Below are 18263 nucleotides of genomic sequence, written 5' to 3'. Positions count from 1 at the left end.
ATATAAGTTGTTAACCATACCTCATAACCCCTCCCTCATGCTCTGTTGAAATTAGAATCCTAGATGTGTTTCCCATTTCAACTTAGCTATATGACCAATAATTATTAACTAGGGTTGCCAACTCTATTTGCACATTTTCCAGGAGGTTTCATCACATGATTTCCAGCCCCCCATTCCCACCATCCATCTTGGGGACTTTTCTCCTGGGCTGCTTGTAGCAGTATTCAGGAGGTTATAACATTAATTGCTGGAGATTTTAGGACAATCCGGGAGGGCTGGAAACCTTAACATTTATTTATATGAGCAGCCATTAGGAAATTCAGAATGCACTAGATCAGAGTGAATCACTATGCAAGAGCCCAGTGACAACGAGTAAAGAGGCATGTGTAGGATCATATTGGGAGTGACAAACTTCCTTATTTTGTTGGAAAAGTTCTTTGGAAATCTCTGTGGTCATTTGTAGTCATTTCTCATTGCTCCATTCCAGAAAATTCTATTTAATGGGAACTTCATGCATCCATTGTACAGTTTCTTCATAATGACCAAGCTCCTTGGGGCATTTTATTACAGTAAATGCAAGTTGTTATTAAAACATGTCTTACTCATTTTAAAGCAAGTTTCCGGGCCGAAACAATCATTTGGGAATGAAAAGTTGTTTTCTTTAAATCGCCCAACATTTAACTACTGCTGTTAAACTTCTTCACCCACCCAGGGAATGGTGAGAATGTAGAACTTGCTACAGGTAGAGCGTCCGACATCTGGAGTTGCATAAACTGGAATGTTCCGAAAACCAAACGCGTGCAGATTGCATGAGTAGACGTATGGAATCCGGAAATCTCTTCCGAAAACTGGACATTTTTTTCACGAGTGATATAAACGGCATAAAATGAAAGTAGTAAAATTTCAGAAATGGATATTTGGTATTCTGTAAATAATACCACTCATTCCCCCCCCAAAAATAAAATTGCAAAATTCACAGACACTTAACTATTGAATCGCTGTAAAAGAATAAAAAAATAAAAACTTTAACTTACCTTTTTTTGCAGGTATTCATACTGCTGTTCCCAGGGCTGCAATGCAGGTTTTTCTGGGTATTTTTTTTTTCTTCCTAACTACAGGTGCGCTGTGAGCCAAATTTTTGGCAAAAGCACTATTTTGAGTCTTGCACGCCAGGGGTCCGCTCCCCAGTGGTAATTAAAAACCGGCGGCTCACTACTTCTCCGAATCAGTAGTAATCCAAAAACAAGGTTAAGCATAATAAAACTCTTTTTTTTTTTTGAATCACCCACAGCCGCTGTCCCTGTCTCCAAAATCCGGAAATACCCAAAACTCGGCCCAGGGGTTTCTGGATTCGGGGCGTCTGATTTCTGTTCCGAAATCCGGAAAAACCTGAAAACTGAGGAATAGCCTCGGTTCTGAGGTTTCCGGATTTTGGAACTTGTACCAGTACTACAACAACAATTTGTATTTATATAACGTTCCAAGGCACTTCACAGGTGTGTTTTAAGACAAAACAAATAAATTTGACACCAAGCCACATAAGAAATTACAGCAGGTGACCAAAAGCTTGGTTAAAGAGGTAAGTTTTAAAGAGCATCTTAAAGGAGGGTGGAGAGGTTTAGGGAGGGAGTTACAGAGCTTGGGGCATCGGCAGCTGAAGGCACGGCCACCAAAGTTTGAGCAGTTAAAATCAGGGATCCTCGAGGACAGAATTTGAGGAGCGCAGACATCTTGGGCGGGTTCGGGGGTGGACAGGGGAGAGAGAGTTGAGGCTGAAGGAGATTACAGAGATAGGGAGGGGCGAGGCCATGGAGGGATTTGTAAACAAGGATGAGAATTTTGAAATGGAGGACATGGGCTGCTAAGATTATATAGGGTAGAATGTGGGAGGCCAGCCAGGAGTACGTTAGAGAAGTCAAGTCTACAGATAACAAAGGTATGGATGAGGGTTTCAGCAGCAGATGATCTGAGGCAGGGTGGAGACAGGTGATGTTACGGAGGTGGAAATAGGTGGTTTTAGTTATGTCGTGGATATGAAGCTCATTTAAGGGTCAAATATGACACCTATGTTGCGAACAGATGCTAGGAAGAGGGATGGAGTCAGTGGCTAGCGAATGCAATTTGTGGTGGGGTCTTCCCAATATTTAATTAGAGAAAATTTCTGCTCGCCCAGTACTGGATGTCGGACAAGCAGTCTGACAATTTAGAGACCGTGGAAGGGTGATGAGGTAGGCTGGGTGTCGTCAGCGTACATATGGAAACTGACGCCATGTAGTAGTTGAGGCGAATAGCGCAGATGCATTTAAGTGGAAGCTAGATAAGCACATGAAAGCGAAAGGAATAGAAGGATATGTTGATGGGGTTAGATGAAGTCAGGTGGGAGGATGCTCGTGTGGAGCATAAACACAGGCATAGACCAGCTGGCCCAAATGACCTGTTTTTGTGCTGCAATTCTATGAATGGTTGTCTCAACTTCATAATGCAACCCTGTTTGAACTTTTAGGTTTTTAGATACAATAATCGCAATGAAAAGAATGTCTCACTTGAGGAGATTAGTAACATGAATGATAAAAATCTTGTGAAAAATGAAAAAACTGTCCACAACTGACTATCAATGAAGCAGTTTTGTAAAGTGTAGACATTTATGCAAGGGGAAATAATTCATTTTAGCTAAAATTCTACATATTGAAGACAAGTTGGTGGATTTTAAATATTAAATTGATGTTGCTTTTAGTAAATTTATTGGTAAATTTACTTGTGAACATTATGTACCTTCCAAGAGGTGATGAAATATGTGGCAGAAAAGCTGAAACACTAAAAGTTGTGGCATTTAATTTGCACTGCCCCTGCTGTCAGGAAAAAAAAACACAGTTCACCTTCAATCAGCTTTGCTCCTTTTCCTTCTCAGTCTCTCAGCAGTCACATGTGACCTGTCCTGATGCAACCAGCTCCAGCCGCAAATCTAAGCTGAGTTCAAAGGTGTAAATGGCAATTTAAAAAATTCCTCTTGAATGAGTGTATGCCACTTTAGTCAATAGTAAGCTGGGCATTCTGAGCTGTTTTAGGAAATGTAGCCATGGGGAATGTTTATTTTAGTTCCATTCAGTTTACCGATAGAAAATATCACACTGCATCAATCTAGATAATGTTGGGTTTAACTTGTACAGAAGCATTCTGCTTGTAAGAAGAAATAAATGAGAAGAAGAGTATTTTGGTTTGAAGTAGTGGGATGAAATATTTGATTACATTTAGAAACTTGAGTGAAGGGCAAAACCCATGATGAAGGATGTCACCAAAGTTAAAAAAGGGTAGGATCAATAAAGTAAATCAAGAAGCAGTATTTAGACAATGCCAACCTTGTTTGAAATGGCTGCAGATCATAGGGAAAGGGAAGATGGAGAGGTGTAAGAAGTTTGAATAGGAAATGACGTAATCATAATTTAAATGTATTTGGAGCTTATGAACAACCCTTCAGGAGAGCACTAGCTGTAGTAATGATCAAATAGAGAATTTGAAATCGGAGGAGTGAGAAAGGATGTGAAATATGTGCTATTTTCACATTGGGGAAGTACATAATACATTATAATTGAATTTCAGGATGGGTTAGGTTATGATACTCCCATGAAAAGCCTGCCGACACTTGCTGTTGCAGAATGTTACATAGGGCTAGAATTTCCATTGGCTTACCACCCAGAGGTATTGGCCATTGTGGGTGATAACCAGGTGAGTGAGAAATTCCGTACCTGAGTTACACCGGCGATTTTTGAGATACCGCTGGGGAGCAGACCGCCGGCGTGCACCGTCCTCCGATCGCCCTGGCGCAATATTTGACTCAGCGGTGACCAGTAGGTAAGTATGGGAAAAAAAACGCCCACGAGGATCAGTAGGTGAGTAGCTCTGCAAGAAAAATCTCTTCCCCCCCCCCCCCCCCCCTCTCTTTTCTCTCCCCCCCCCCCCTCTCTTCCCATCCCCCCCTCTTTTCCCTTCCCTCCCCTCACCCCACTGTCAGAAACAGAGACACTGACAGAAACACACTGGGGGACCCCGTCCCAGCACAGTGCTGGAGAGCTCCCGGTGCTGCAGTCGATGAGTAGAAACTTAATTATTTATTGGTTGATTTATTATTGATGATGGCTCTTTATTTGTAAAAGTGAAGTGTGTAATGTTTGTAAACTCCTCCCCCTCCCCCCCCCCCCCCGCCCCCGCTTTCTCTCGTTCCCTACGCCTGTTTTATAAGTGTAGGCAAGGTTACTCCATTCTAAGTTGGTTTGGAGTAAGTTTTCGCTGCCTAAACTGCAAAAAATCTGTTCTAAAATGAAACTATTCTAACTCACTAGAACTGGAGCAAACTAAATGCCGAGAATTGCAATTTCTAAGATGCTCCATTCTAAACGAGTTGCTCCAAAAAAATAGGAGCAACTCTGGTCGAAACTTGAACCCTGAATAACTTACCTTTAACCCCAACGCTATTTTTTGTTTTGTAGTCAGCGTGCTATCCATTCTGCTACATGTCCACTGACTCCACAAGCTCTGACTTTAGTCATGTGTACTATGCGGTACCTTATCAAAAGCCTTCTGAAAATCCAAATCTACTGCATTATTTTTATCTATCCTTTGTTACTTCTTCAAACAATTCAGTAAGGTTGGTCAAGCCCTTTTGAAATCCATGCTGACTACTCTTGATTATATTTTCAGTCTTTAGATATGTTTCTATTACATCTTTGAATAGGATTCCATTATCTTTCTACCACTGATGTTGAGCGAGTTGGTCTATAATTCCCTGCACTTGTTCTATCTCCCTTTTTAAATGTAGGAATCATATTATCTGTCTGCCAGTCCTCTGGTACTATTCTCTCTCTTTTTCAATGAATTATTTTTTATATATGTATATGTAATAGTGCCTCAGCTATCTCTTCCTTAACCGGTAATATGCGCTAATGCAATCCATCCGGGATTATCCTCTCCAAGTTTGATGAGTTTATCAATGATCTCCTTTCTATCTTAAATGTCTTTCATTCTTTTTTGATCATTTCTTCTAATGTCATGTTAATCTCCCTGGTGTTAGAAACTTGAGATACCTTAAAAAAAACATATGGTTATGCAACTGGAGCTGTGGCGCAAAGAATGCTATGTTTACATGATTGTGTTCGAACTGGAAACGAAAAGTCTCCTCCGACTAGATAGATGCTTAGAAGTGCTAATGTTAATGTAGATGGTATAGTATTCTGTACCAAATACAATCTTCCTGTTGCTAAGCAATTATCTGTTGTTTTTAAGTTATGAATTGAATCTTGTTTATGTATTTTATGTATACTGCTAAGGTAGGGACTGCTGGTGAAAATAAGTAAATACAATCTCCGAATGGAACGATTTGCTAGGTCATAACAAATAATGACCAATTTTAAGTGTTACACAATTCTGGCTTGGGCATCATGGTTGAAAGAGTACTGGGCTAGGCTTTGTATTAATGGTACCCGAGAGGATAGGGACCAGGAGATTCCAAAGGAAGCACCCTGAGAAAGTAAAAACAGAAAAGATATGTGGACAAGATCATGAGACATCTTTAGGGAGGGCTTTGACATAAGAATCGAGACAAAGAACTTGAAGTGCCATTGGGTATTAAGTTTTTAGGGAAACCTCTATAGGCTAAAAGACTTGTCAATATCCCATTTCAGGCCCACTTCTAAAAAGAGAATACAAGTAACCTCCTGAAGGTTGTCCTCCCAGACGGAGGAGGAGTAAGCTATAGGCGCTAGATGAAAGGAAGCGAAGTCGCTCAGAGAACTACTCACATGTGCCAACCGTATGTCCAATCGATATCAGCTCCTTGTCGTGGTCGTATGATTTTGCTCTATAACTAATCCCCCTCAACTGGAGTTCAGGATTGGAACATTGGGTCTTTCAATGAAACATCTGTGAACTCTCATGGAAGCAAGTCATCCTTGTTCGAGGGACCGCCAATGATGATAACTGTTATATTCCGTCTTAAACTCTGATTAAACACGATATACCCACCATATCGGTTTGCACTCGAACCTGATTGCAGCTATTTCTGGTCACACTTTAAATAAAGAGGTTATTTCTAACATTGCCAAGGCAAAGTCATATTTCTGCCATTTTGCTATCGTTATCTGGTGAGTTTATCATTTATATCTTAATGGCCCTATCCCTCTTATGTATATAGAATACAGGTTGAATCTCCCTTATCCGGAACCACCTCTCATCCGGAACCATTCCTGGGTGGCGCATGTGCAGATCTCTGACGTGAACAAATTGAAGTCCTTCCTCGCTGCTGACTCCCGCAATCGCTGGCCTGACCTCGCGATCCACTGCCCCCCTTCGCCCCATGATCTCTGCCGCACTCCCAGCCCTAATATCCCTTTGCTCAGTATCTGTATCTGCACAATTTAACGTGACCACCCCTCATCCGGAAAAATCCCTTATCCAGAACAGGCCAAGTCCCGAGGGTTCCGGATAAGAGGTTCAACCTGTATTTCACTATCTTTGATATTTTAGTTTTGTATTTTCTCTTTGCCTTCCTAATTATTGTTTTGACTTATTTCCTAAGCTTTTTGTGTTCCCTTTTGTGATCCTCTCCTTTGTTTGTGTTTAGTGTATGACTTTCTCTTTAGTTTCAATTTTGCCCTTATTTATTCATTCATGGTGCGACATTACTGGCTAGTTCTTTTTAGTGGGACATATTTCTCATGGACTCTTGATCACCGTTTTAAATGTTTCCCACTATTCTATTTCTTACTAAAACGCTCCAGTTTATTTTCCCCAGTTCCATTCACATCCCCTTAAAATCAGCTTTGTCCAATTTATTACTTTGGTCTTGTCTTGTCTTGTCTTGTCTTGTCTTGATCTTTATCTTTATCTTAAGCCTTATGTTGTGATCACTATTGCCTAGATGATCCCCTACGCTTACTTCCCTTATCTGTTCTCATTTATATCCCATTACTAGATCCAGCAGTGTACCCTCTCTTGTGCTTTTTGCATACTGGGTAAGAAAAGCCATTTAAATGAGGCAGTGAAGTGCTTCCAGGGGATGTGTATCTGGATTTCATCTTCAGCTATAACCTTTTAGGAAAGGAATTGCAAGGGGAGAAAAGATAAAAATGTCTCACGGAAATTAAATTTGCTATTTTTCAAATGCTATGTTAGGTAGTTATTTCTTGGGCATGCAATTTGTTTTCCTAACTGTTCAATTGTTTGTGTAATTCATGTGTTGTTTTGTAGCATAACATGAATATGTTCTGTGATTGTTTTGTTAAACAGTTTTGTGAAATTGTTTTTTGGGAGCCCACATCAACCAAACTCAGTCTCGTAAAAAATTGTATCACGTTAGAAATTTTAAAGCAAGAATTTTTTTTGTAATTAATGGTTTCCTTTGGTATATAAATTTTTTCAGCAGAAGCATTCAATGAGGAACAAGAAATATCAATAGAAGAAATAAAACAAAAAGCAAGAGATGGTGATGCAAAGGCACAGACTGAGGTAGAATGAGAACTTTACTGTAACAATTCTTCAATGGTCCAAATGCTAATGTATTCAATATATAACTATAAACTCGTTCTTTCTCGTGTAGTTATACGCTATATATTTTACATGCATCATGAAATTGGGAGGAAAAAAACCCAAAGGGTCACATTCTTCTAAGAACTTTGATTGTGGAAGACTTAACCCATGTGACTTTCCTATTTATCACTCTGTGGATCTGCACAGTTCACAGAGTGATCCTCGCCCCCACCCAAAAAAAATTGGCAGGTTGTGTTTTTTCTGTGTACCTAGAACAACTTTGAGTTCCTTTTTTTAATTTTCCTGAATGATGGTTCTATTATTGCCGACTTTTTTTTTAAAAAGCATTGTCCTCCAGTAAAATCTGCTTTAGATTCCATATCTACACCACTCTGGACTGTAGTATTTTCTATCCCCTGTTCAGTTCATTTTTCCACTAGTCTTAAAGTTTTACACATCTGTTATTCACTTATATTTTTATTCTTTTCCCAGAGATGATGTTGAAAGTATGTCATTTGTTTTCCTAACTGTTCCATTGTTGGTGTAATTTACTTGTTATGCAGCATGAGAAGCCTGTATTTTGCTAACTAGATAACACGCTAGAGAGATTAGCTTGATTGGTGTGGGGAGGGGCCATTGCAAGTGGCCTAAGGATCAAATCAGTTATAGGCCGAATCACACATGAATGAATATGGAAGAAGATATACTTTTAGTATTGTCTTTATCCTTGATTATTTCCAATACCACATATTGGACTGGTTAGCAAAATTGAAGCCCATGAGATTAAGGGACAGTGGCTGCATTGAATAGAAATTGGCTAAGGAATGGAAAGCAGAGAGTAGTAATGTTTTTCAGACTGCAAGGAAGTGTGCAGTGGTGTCCCCCTGGGGATCAGTATTGGGACCACTGCTGGTTTTGATATATATTGATGGCCTGGATTTGGGATTACAGGGCATAATTTCAAAGCTTGCAGATGACACACAACTTAGAAATGTAATAAATAGTAACAGACTTCAGAAGGACATAGACAGATTGGTGAAATGGCAGATGAAATTTAACACAGAGAAGTGTGAAGTGATTTGTTTTGGTAAGAAGATGGAAGAGAGGCAATATAAACACAAGGGTACAATTTAAGAGGATGCATAAACAGAGAAACTTGGTGTATGTTCACAAGTCTTTGAAGATGGCAGGACAAGTTGAGATTGTTAAAAAGGCATACGGGTTCTTTGACTTTATAAATAGAGGCATAGAGTATAAAAACAAGGAAGTTATGCTAAACCTTTTGTAAAACACTGGTTAGGCCCCAGCTGTAGTATTGTGGCCAATTCTAGGCATCACATTTTAGAAAGGATATTAAGGTCTGAAGGAGGAGATTTACAAGAATGGTACCAGGGCTGACAGACTTCAGTTACGTGGAGAGACGAGAGAAGCTGGGGTAGTTCTGTTTTAGAGCAGAGAAGGTTGAGGAGAGATTTGATCAAGGTGTTCAAAATCTTGAAGAGGTTTGATGGAGTAAATAAGGAGAAACTGTTTCCAGTGGCAGAAAGGTTGGTAATGAGAGGACACAGATTTAAGGTCATTAGCAGAAGAACAAGAGACAACATGAGGAAAACAAATTATGCAGTAAATGATGATGATCTGGAATGCACTTCCTGAAGGATGATGGAAGCAGATTCAACAATAACTTCCAAAAGGGAATTGGGTAAATACTTGAAAAGGAAACATTTGCAGGGTTATAGGGAAAGAGCTGTGGAATGGGACGAATTGGATAGCTCTTTCAAAGAGTTGGAACAGGCACAATGGACCAAATGGTCGTCTTCTGTGCTGCATCATTCTATAATTCTATATTTTCAGGTTACATTTTATGACCAGTTTTGCATTTTACTGTTTGGTCCCAAAAGTATAAACATATATATTTAACATTACTTTTGCATCATCGGTATCATATTTTCAAAAGTGCCAACTGAATAAATTACTGTGTACATTATATGGTAACTTGTCATTGAATTAAGTTGTTTGCAGTCTAGTTTGCATATCTGATACAACTCAACTAAGATAAATGATAGGATAACTGGGTCACGCATTATTGTAGATTAATTTCTGAGAATTTGAATACTACTGGCACAGTGGGAAAGTAATTCAACTGATTCAATTTAAAGGGTTAGCTTTATTTTGTGTGTACTCTCTCTGTTTCTGACTTGTTTGAAATTTATTTTCCCTCAAAGTATAAGCTAGGCTGACACTTCAGTGTAGTACTAAATAAGTACTGCATTGTCAGAGGTGCAACCTTTTATTTGAGGAATTAAACTCCGGCCCTGCATGTCTTTTTTCTGATTTGGATGTACATAGATCATCTTGGCCAACACTCGTCTCTGAATTAACACACACAAACCCAGATGAACTGGTTATTCAACAAATTCACTGTTTGTATGAACTTGGGGTGTACAAATTGGCGGCTGCATTTGCCTACATCTAGGGATGCACTTCAAAAGAAGGTAATTGATTACAAGTGCTTTAGGAGGTCCCGAGGATATGATGTGGCACTATTCAATACAATTTATTCTTGTACTCTTATTCGCTCTTTCGATCTCCCCTCTCCCTTCTTAGTTGGACATTTTTTCCGTTTACAACTTTTTAAAAAATTGCCAGCAGTATAAACTCTTACAACTGTATTACTACAATATCTAATAGTTTCAATCACTTCCCTCACCCCGGGCCCCAAACTAAGTTAACTGAGTAATAAATCCCAAGGCATTTCACAGGAGCATTTACAAACAATATTTGATGCCAAGCTATATAAGGAGATATTAGGACTGGAAGGTAGGTTTTAAGGGGTGTCTTAAAGGAGGAGAGAGTTGCGGGGAGGGAATTAGAGCTTGAGGCACAGATAGCTGAAGGCACGGCCACCAGTGGTGGAGCAATGAAAATTGGGGATGCATTAGAGGCAAGAACTTGAGTGCAGAGATCGGAGTGTTGTAGAGCTAGGGAGGGGCGAGGCCATGAATGGATTTGAAAACCAAGATGAAAATGTTAAATTTGAGACCTTGCTGGACCAGGAGGCAGTGTAGGTAGCAAGCACAGGGGTGATCGGTGAACAGAACTTGGCGCGAATTAGGATATGGGCAGCAGAGTTTTGGATGCGCTCAAGTTTAAAGGGGGAACAAGTTGGGAGGATGGCCATGAGAGCATTGGAATAGACAAGTCTAGAGGTAACAAAGGTATTGATGAGGGCTTCAACAGATGAGCTGAGGCAGGGGTGGAGATGGAAGCAAGGGGTTGATAAAATTGCTCAATATACTTTTCCTTCCAGCTATTGTCTTTTGTAAGCACTAAAAGATAAATTTATAACAAATAAACACACACAAAGCCACTAGGCCTGCTCCTCAAAAGCTTCAGGTTTATGTGCCATTTTATTAGAGTTCGATTCTTCAGGATAACTTTTCTTCTTTGGGCCTGGTGAGTGTGTGTACTTGCTGCATATGCATACCACTGGGCCTGGCCGCAAACATTTGAGCAAACAACTCCACCTCACCGTTCGACAGCAACCCCAGAATCCAGTCTCTCAATCCCAACCCAGGTGAATCTACCTCCAAAGTGCTCTGACTCTGATCCTGACCAGTGCCTCGTAGCACTCCTGTACACCAAGTGTGTCCAATCTACAACCAATGAGCCCTAGTAATTTGGCCCACAAAGCCCAAGCAAGACAAGATAATAAATAGGAGCAAAAGTTGAGCATATATGGCCCCTTGAACCTGCTCCACCATTCAATAGCTGAATTTTACATCAACTCAACTTTCCCACCCCTCCCCATATTCCATGATTCCCTTAGTGCCCAAGAATCTATCTATCTCTGTCCTGAATGTACTCAACGACGAAGCATCCACAGCCCTTTGGGGTGGAGAATTCCAAAGATTCACAACCCTATGAGTGAAGAAATGTTTCCTCAACTCAGTGTTAAATGGCAAGCCACTTATCCTGAGAGTATGAGCCCTAGTTCTAAACTTTTCAGTCGAGGGAAGCAGCCCCTCAGCATCTACCCTGTCGAGCCCTGTAGGAATTTTATACGTTTCAATGCGATCACCCCTCATTCTCCTAAACTCCATATGCCCATTCGACTCCATCTCTCCCCATAGGACAACCCTCTCATCCCAGAAATCAATCTGGTGAACATTTGTTGCACCCCCTCTAAAGCAAGTATATACTTCCTTGGGTAAGGAGACCAAAACTGTGTACACAGTGCAGTTATATTTCTGATTTACTGGTTTTCCCCCATTTAATTTTGTAGGTCAGATTTGGAAATGGTTATTCTTTGCACTAGTGGATAAATCCAAAAGCAGAACATATAAAAACAGTATAAGAGCTTCTACAGGTATATAAAAAGGAAACGAGTAGCTAAAGTAAACATTGGTCCCTTAAAGGAGGGACTGGAGAATTAATAATGGAAAACGGAAATGGCAGAGACTTTGAACAAATATTTTGTATCGGTCTTCACGGTACAGGACACTAAAAACATCCCAATAATTGATAATCAAGGAACTATTGCTGTGGGGGGAGGGAGAGGACTTAAAACTATCTTCACGAGAGATAAAGTACTAGGCAAACTAATGGGACTAAAGGTGGACAAGTCCCCTGGACCTGATGGCATGCATCCTTGGGTCTTAAAAGAACTGACTGCAGAGATCGTGGATGCATTGGTTGTAATCTACCAAAATTCCCTGAGTTCTGGAGAGGTCCCAGTGTGCTGGTAAACCGCAAATGTAACACCTCTATTTAAGAAAGGAGGGAGACAGAAAGCAGGAAACTATAGACTAGTTAGTCTAACATCTGTCGTTGGGAAAATGCTGGAGTCCATCATTAAGGAAGTAGTAGCAGGACATTTAGAAAATTCTAATGCAATCAAGCAGAGTCAGCATGGTTTTATGAAAAGTAAACTATGTTTGACAAATTTGCTGGAGTTCTTTGAGGATGTAACAAGCAGAGTGGATAAAGGAGAACTAGTTGATGTATATTTGGATTTCTAGAAAGCATTCGATAAGGTGCTACACAAGGTTACTGCACAAGATAAGAGCTCATGGGCTACTATATTAGCATGGATAGAGGATTGGCTAACTAACAGAAAAATGAGAGTCAGGATAAATGGGTCATTTTCAGTCTGGAAAACTGTAACTAGTGGGGTGCCACAGGGATCAGTGCTGGGGCCTCAACTATTTACAACTTATATTAATGACTTGGATGAAGGGACCGAGTATAATGTAGCCAAATTTTCTGATGATACAAAGATAGGTGGGAAAGCAAGTTGTGAGGATGACGCATAGAATCTACAAAGGGATATAGATAGATTTGGCAGATGGACTATAATGTGGGAAAATGTGAGGTTATCCACTTTGGTAGGAAAAATAAAAAAGCACATTTTTATTTGAATGGGGAGAGATTACAAAATGCTGCGGTACAGGTGGATCTGGGGGTTCTTGTGCATGATACGCAAAAAGTTAGCATGTAGGTACAGTTAAGTATTCAGGAGGGCAAATGTAATGCAAGGGTGATGGAGTACAAAAGTAGAGAAGTCCTGCTACAACTGTACAGGGGGTTGGTAAGACCACACCTGGAGTACTGCGTACAGTTTTGGGGCTAGACTTTCAGCATCATTCCGCCCATTTACTGCCGAGAAGCACTTCACCGACCAAAACCGTGTTTAAATGGAAACTATTGGCCATTTACCACTGGCGGTAAATTCGGCAGTCAATTACCGCCGGCAATGAGCGAAATCACCCTCCCATTTTTTTTCCTGAAATCTGACGTCATTGCTTGTGTATTGCCCAAAAGAGTGTTTGTTTATAATGGAAACTACCGCCCAAATTATCGCCGACCGCTAAATTTGGCAATTCGCCCAAATTACCACCTGCCAAAAAAACACTCAGGAAAAAGCTGCACTCACCTGACCTTAACCCGGCGGTATGGACGCCATGTTTTAAATCGGATGAAATTGAAGAAAAGGCTGCTTCAAGTTGATGGGAGTGTTAAAAGTAATTTGTGACTGATTTTAAAGGTGTTTTACAATTTTGAACATTATCTGAGCACTTTGTGGTCAATTTAGAGTACATTTGTGGTTGTTTAAGGACAATTCAAGAATTTTGAAGACCGATTAGGGCATTTAAAGTAATGGGGCCTGCAATTTCTCAGCCAATATTGCTGACTGCTCACATGTTGCAGAATAGAGATGGAAGAAGGTTCATTGGGCATATAATGCTCTTCAATCAAAGAGGTGGCAGACTACTGAGGAGGAGGAGGAGGAGACCTTACACCCAACACATTTACAGGGAGCAGCATTCATACCTGGACCTGTCTGATGCAATGTACGTTAGAAGGCTGCGCTTCCGAAAAGAGGTCATCAGTGAGATATGCCAGCTCATTAAGGGAGACCTGCAGCCTAGCAACATCATGACCGCACTGCCTGTTGAGCTTAAGGTTACTCTAGCACTTTCCTTCTCTGCATCAGGCTCCTTTCAGGTCTCACCTGGCGACATTTGCTGCATCTCTTGGTGGTAAAAACAGAGAGACAGACTATTATCTGAATGGTGACAGATTAGGAAAAGGGAAGGTGCAACGAGACCTGGGTGTCATGGTACATCAGTCATTGAAGGTTGGCATGCAGGTACAGCAGGCGGTTAAGAAAGCAAATGGCATGTTGGCCTTCATAGCGAGGGGATTTGAATACAGGGGCAGGGAGGTGTTGCTACAGTTGTACAGGGCCTTGGTGAGGCCACACCTGGAGTATTGTGTACAGTTTTGGTCTCCTAACTTGAGGAAGGACATTCTTGCTATTGAGGGAGTGCAGCGAAGGTTCACCAGACTGATTCCCGGGATGGCGGGACTGACCTATCAAGAAAGATTGGATCAATTGGGCTTGTATTCACTGGAGTTCAGAAGAATGAGAGGGGACCTCATAGAAACGTTTAAAATTCTGACGGGTTTAGACAGGTTAGATGCAGAAAGAATGTTCCCAATGTTGGGGAGGTCCAGAACCAGGGGTCACAGTCTGAGGATAAGGGGTAAGCCATTTAGGACCGAGATGAGGAGAAACTTCTTCACCCAGAGAGTGGTGAACCTGTGGAATTCTCTACCACAGAAAGTAGTTGAGGCCAATTCACTAAATATATTCAAAAGGGAGTTAGATGAAGTCCTTACTACTCGGGGGATCAAGGGTTATGGCGAGAAAGCAGGAAGGGGGTACTGAAGTTTCATGTTCAGCCATGAACTCATTGAATGGCGGTGCAGGCTAGAAGGGCTGAATGGCCTGCTCCTGCACCTATTTTCTATGTTTCTATGTTTCTATCACACATTGCTGCATTCACCAGGTGACTGAAGGCCTTTACGCACGCAGGATGGACTTTATAAACTTCCCTATGACCAGAAGAGTGAGAGGGCTTTGGGTTTCTTGAGAATAGAAAACATCCCCAAGGTCCAGGGCGCAAAAGACTACGCATCTCGCCATGCGAGTACCTTTAGAGTCGTCCGAGGTTTACCGTAACCAAAAGGGATTCCACTCCATGAACGTGCAGCTCGGTGTCGACCACAAGCAAATAATCATGGCAGGATACGCCATACGTTCATGATACGTACATCTTGCGTGAGAGCACTGTCCCCGACCTTTTTAAGAGTCAGCCACAAGGTCAATGCTGGGTGACAAAGGATATGGCCTCGCTACCTGGCTCTTGACCCCTCTCTGTAAGCCCCAGACAGATGCCAAGCATCGCTGCAATCAAAGTCATATAGCCACATGCAATATCGTCAAAGACAATTGGAATGCTGAAGCAATGCTTCAAATGCCTGGACCACTCTGGAGTTAGCTTACAATACCACCTTGAGCAAGTCGCTGAGTTTATTGTGGTGTGCTGCATGTTGCTATCAAGAGTGGACAGGAAGTGCTAGATGGGACAGCCGGTCTACTGAGAGAGAGAGAGAGAGACCAGGACCTCAAGGAGGACAATGAGCCTGGTGATGAACCGATGCCACTTTCCTCCCCCACCCCCCTCCCACCACAGAAGAAGTCCTGTGGTAGTTATGCAACTGCAAAACTGTAGCTTCAGCAGCTCCTAAATGAACGCTTTGCTTGAAGTTACATTGGGGACAGTTCAGTTACGTTACGTTTCATCCTTGTCTGGCTATTGTTTGCAACCCTTGTATTGATAACCTTCTGTTTGTAAACTACAGTGTGCAAGAATTGTAAGTGTAATAAAATTCTTTTATAATTTAACAATTGAAAAAACCTTTTAGAAATTTATAATTACATAATTGTTAATTGGAAAAAAAACTATTTTAATTAAACAACCAATTAACAGATACAAAGATTGAAAACATTTAAACAATAAAAACACCCATAAGACCCCCCCCCCCCCCCGCAAAGTTACCAATTTTTTAGTAACACTTAAAATAACGACAACATCCCGCCCGCCGCCCCCCCACCCACCCCCAGAGGAGGGGGGGGCGGGGAGACAGTGGCAGTAATTTCTTGGGATCCCAGAGAAGAATCGGAATCCGAAGACCCGTCTCCAGAGTCAGAAGCAACTGCCTCCTCCTGACTTTCAGTAACTGCCGGCATAGGTGGTACGGCACCTTGGGGTGCAGCGCCATATACCAAGTCCATCATTTGCCACATGGTATCGGCGGTTCACCGCAATCAGCTGCACCATGTCCTCCGAATGACAAGCTGAAAGCGTGGCAATGTTGCCGGTTAACCCACCTGTTGCCTGGAGGAGCTCTCGACCAATGCTGATGCTCGCCCCAGACACTGCTTACCATGTCCAGGTTCATGTCTGTCTGTGAGCATGCCTACCTCACCGAATCAACCTCTGCGGATTCGGCGTAGGTGCTGGACCGCTCGGTGTGCCCTGCTGCAAGCCGCTTGGTCCCGCTACTTCCTCGGTTGAGGAAGAGGTGGCCACAGGTAGATTGGACCCTTGAGTCCTTGCGTTTTCCCCCCCCCCCCCTCCCCCTCAAGATGTTGGGTTAAGCAGCTGGCTTGAGGCTCATCCAGAAGATCATCGTCCTCTGGTCTCCCCTCCGGTGGTGAATACCGCTTGAAATAGCACGGGCGACACTTCAGGGGGCTCTTGGGGAACTAGAAAGCATGATATGAGAGGTTGGTAGAAGAGGAGAGGAGGGCCAGGGTGACATGAGAACGCTGCGCTGCACAGGCATGTGTAGGAGGAGCACAACTGCATTAGATACCACCGAGAGACGTTGCATTTAATTAACATGAACAGAACGTACAGAAACTGCATGGCATTATAATAAGATTTCATGATCCCAGCATTCATTACATTACATAATTCATATATTATACTCCAATAGCATTAAATTACCCTGGGGTTATACATGACTTACCTGCTGCCACAACCAGATCTGCATCACAGGTGGCCGAGCAATTATGTACCCCAACGAGGACTGCGGCCTGTTCCTCGAGATCCGTCAATTCAACCCACTCTACGAGCCCTCCTCCCGTGACTTGAACGCTCAGCGTGATTGAAAGATAATTTTTTCTGATATGATGACAAGAGCATGGTATAAGCTAATTGTCCAGGTATGAGTACGGTACATACAGATAGACATCCACAATTAACCATAGCCAGTGCTTTTCATCAATGTTCCATTAATGTATATGTTAAATGTGATCTGCTAATACTGTTGGGATGCAATTGATGCATGATGAACACATCTAAGTTCAGAAAAGCAATGTAATAAGATAGTGGATAGGAAGTAATGCGCGACACCAAGCTTACCTACAATCTGGCAGATTTACATTTTAAGCAATGAGTTACTGCATGATTACAGTTATTAAAGTTAGTACGTACTCTTGCAGACACAACGAGGTCGTTCTAGAGCTTGCGGCACTGGCTCAGCTCCCGATAATCATAAGCGGCCAACAACACCACCTCTGCAATCTCCGCCCGTAATCGTTGCCAAATACTGGGGGGGGCAGCAGTTCCCACGCCCGCCCTCGGTTCCACCTCGTTTCAACCACTTGGACCAAGGCAACATTGGCCTCATCTGAAAGGCGCTTGGCCTTTTTCCTCCCTCCCACCTCACCCATGTCGCTCATCGCTGCCTCTCCAATATCCATTGTGTGTTAGAAATGTATTATAAATTGGTTATAACGTTTAAATCTTGGAATATTCAGCTCAGCCACTCTCCACTTGCTCTCTGCTCTGCCTGTACGTCTCTCTCTTCTCCCCACCCTCCCCCTTCCTCTACTGTGCATGCGCAGGTGACCCCTGACCCCCCTCCGAATCGCGGGAATAGTGAAGTGCAGAAAAATAAATTGTGCATGCACAGAACGGCTGTTGTTAGGGACGCCGGCCTTGCACGACAAAAAAGACCACTATCGCCCACTTGCTATCGCTACCGCCCTCCAAAAAAAAGCTGAAATTAGCGGTTTTTAAAATGGGCGCTATTCCGGCGGTTCTTAAAAGTGGGACATCCACTACCGCTGGAAATACTGCCCATATATGGGCAGCAACGATAGAAAAGTTTAGCCCTTGGTCTCCTTACTTAAGGAAGGATGTACTTGCATTGGAGTCAGTTCAGAGAAGGTTCATGAGGTTGATTCCTGAGACGAAGGGGTTGTCATTATGAAGCTAGGGTGGGCCTATACTCATTGGAGTTTAGAAGAATGAGAGATGTTATTGAAATATATAAGATTCTGAGGGGGCTTGACAGGGTAGATGCAGAGAGGATGTTTCCCCTCA

The 18263-nt window shown here is 42.1% G+C and overlaps 1 protein-coding gene across 3 annotated transcripts in view; it reads left to right on the top strand.

Annotated features, from left to right (window-relative positions):
- LOC139249079 (wolframin-like) overlaps nt 1-18263 on the top strand; it is a 56402-nt gene that overhangs the window by 14309 nt on the left and 23830 nt on the right. For 2 of the 3 annotated variants that reach the window (XM_070872271.1, XM_070872269.1), the window contains exon 2: nt 7412-7497. In XM_070872271.1, coding sequence (XP_070728372.1) covers nt 7412-7497 — 86 coding nt within the window. The remainder of the gene's footprint in view (nt 1-7411; nt 7498-18263) is intronic. The other variant, XM_070872270.1, reaches the window with a different exon arrangement.

The sequence above is a fragment of the Pristiophorus japonicus genome, chromosome 2, assembly GCF_044704955.1.
Source record: "Pristiophorus japonicus isolate sPriJap1 chromosome 2, sPriJap1.hap1, whole genome shotgun sequence".
Lineage (NCBI taxonomy): Eukaryota > Metazoa > Chordata > Chondrichthyes > Pristiophoridae > Pristiophorus > Pristiophorus japonicus.
This window is presented reverse-complemented; position numbering and strand designations above follow the sequence as displayed.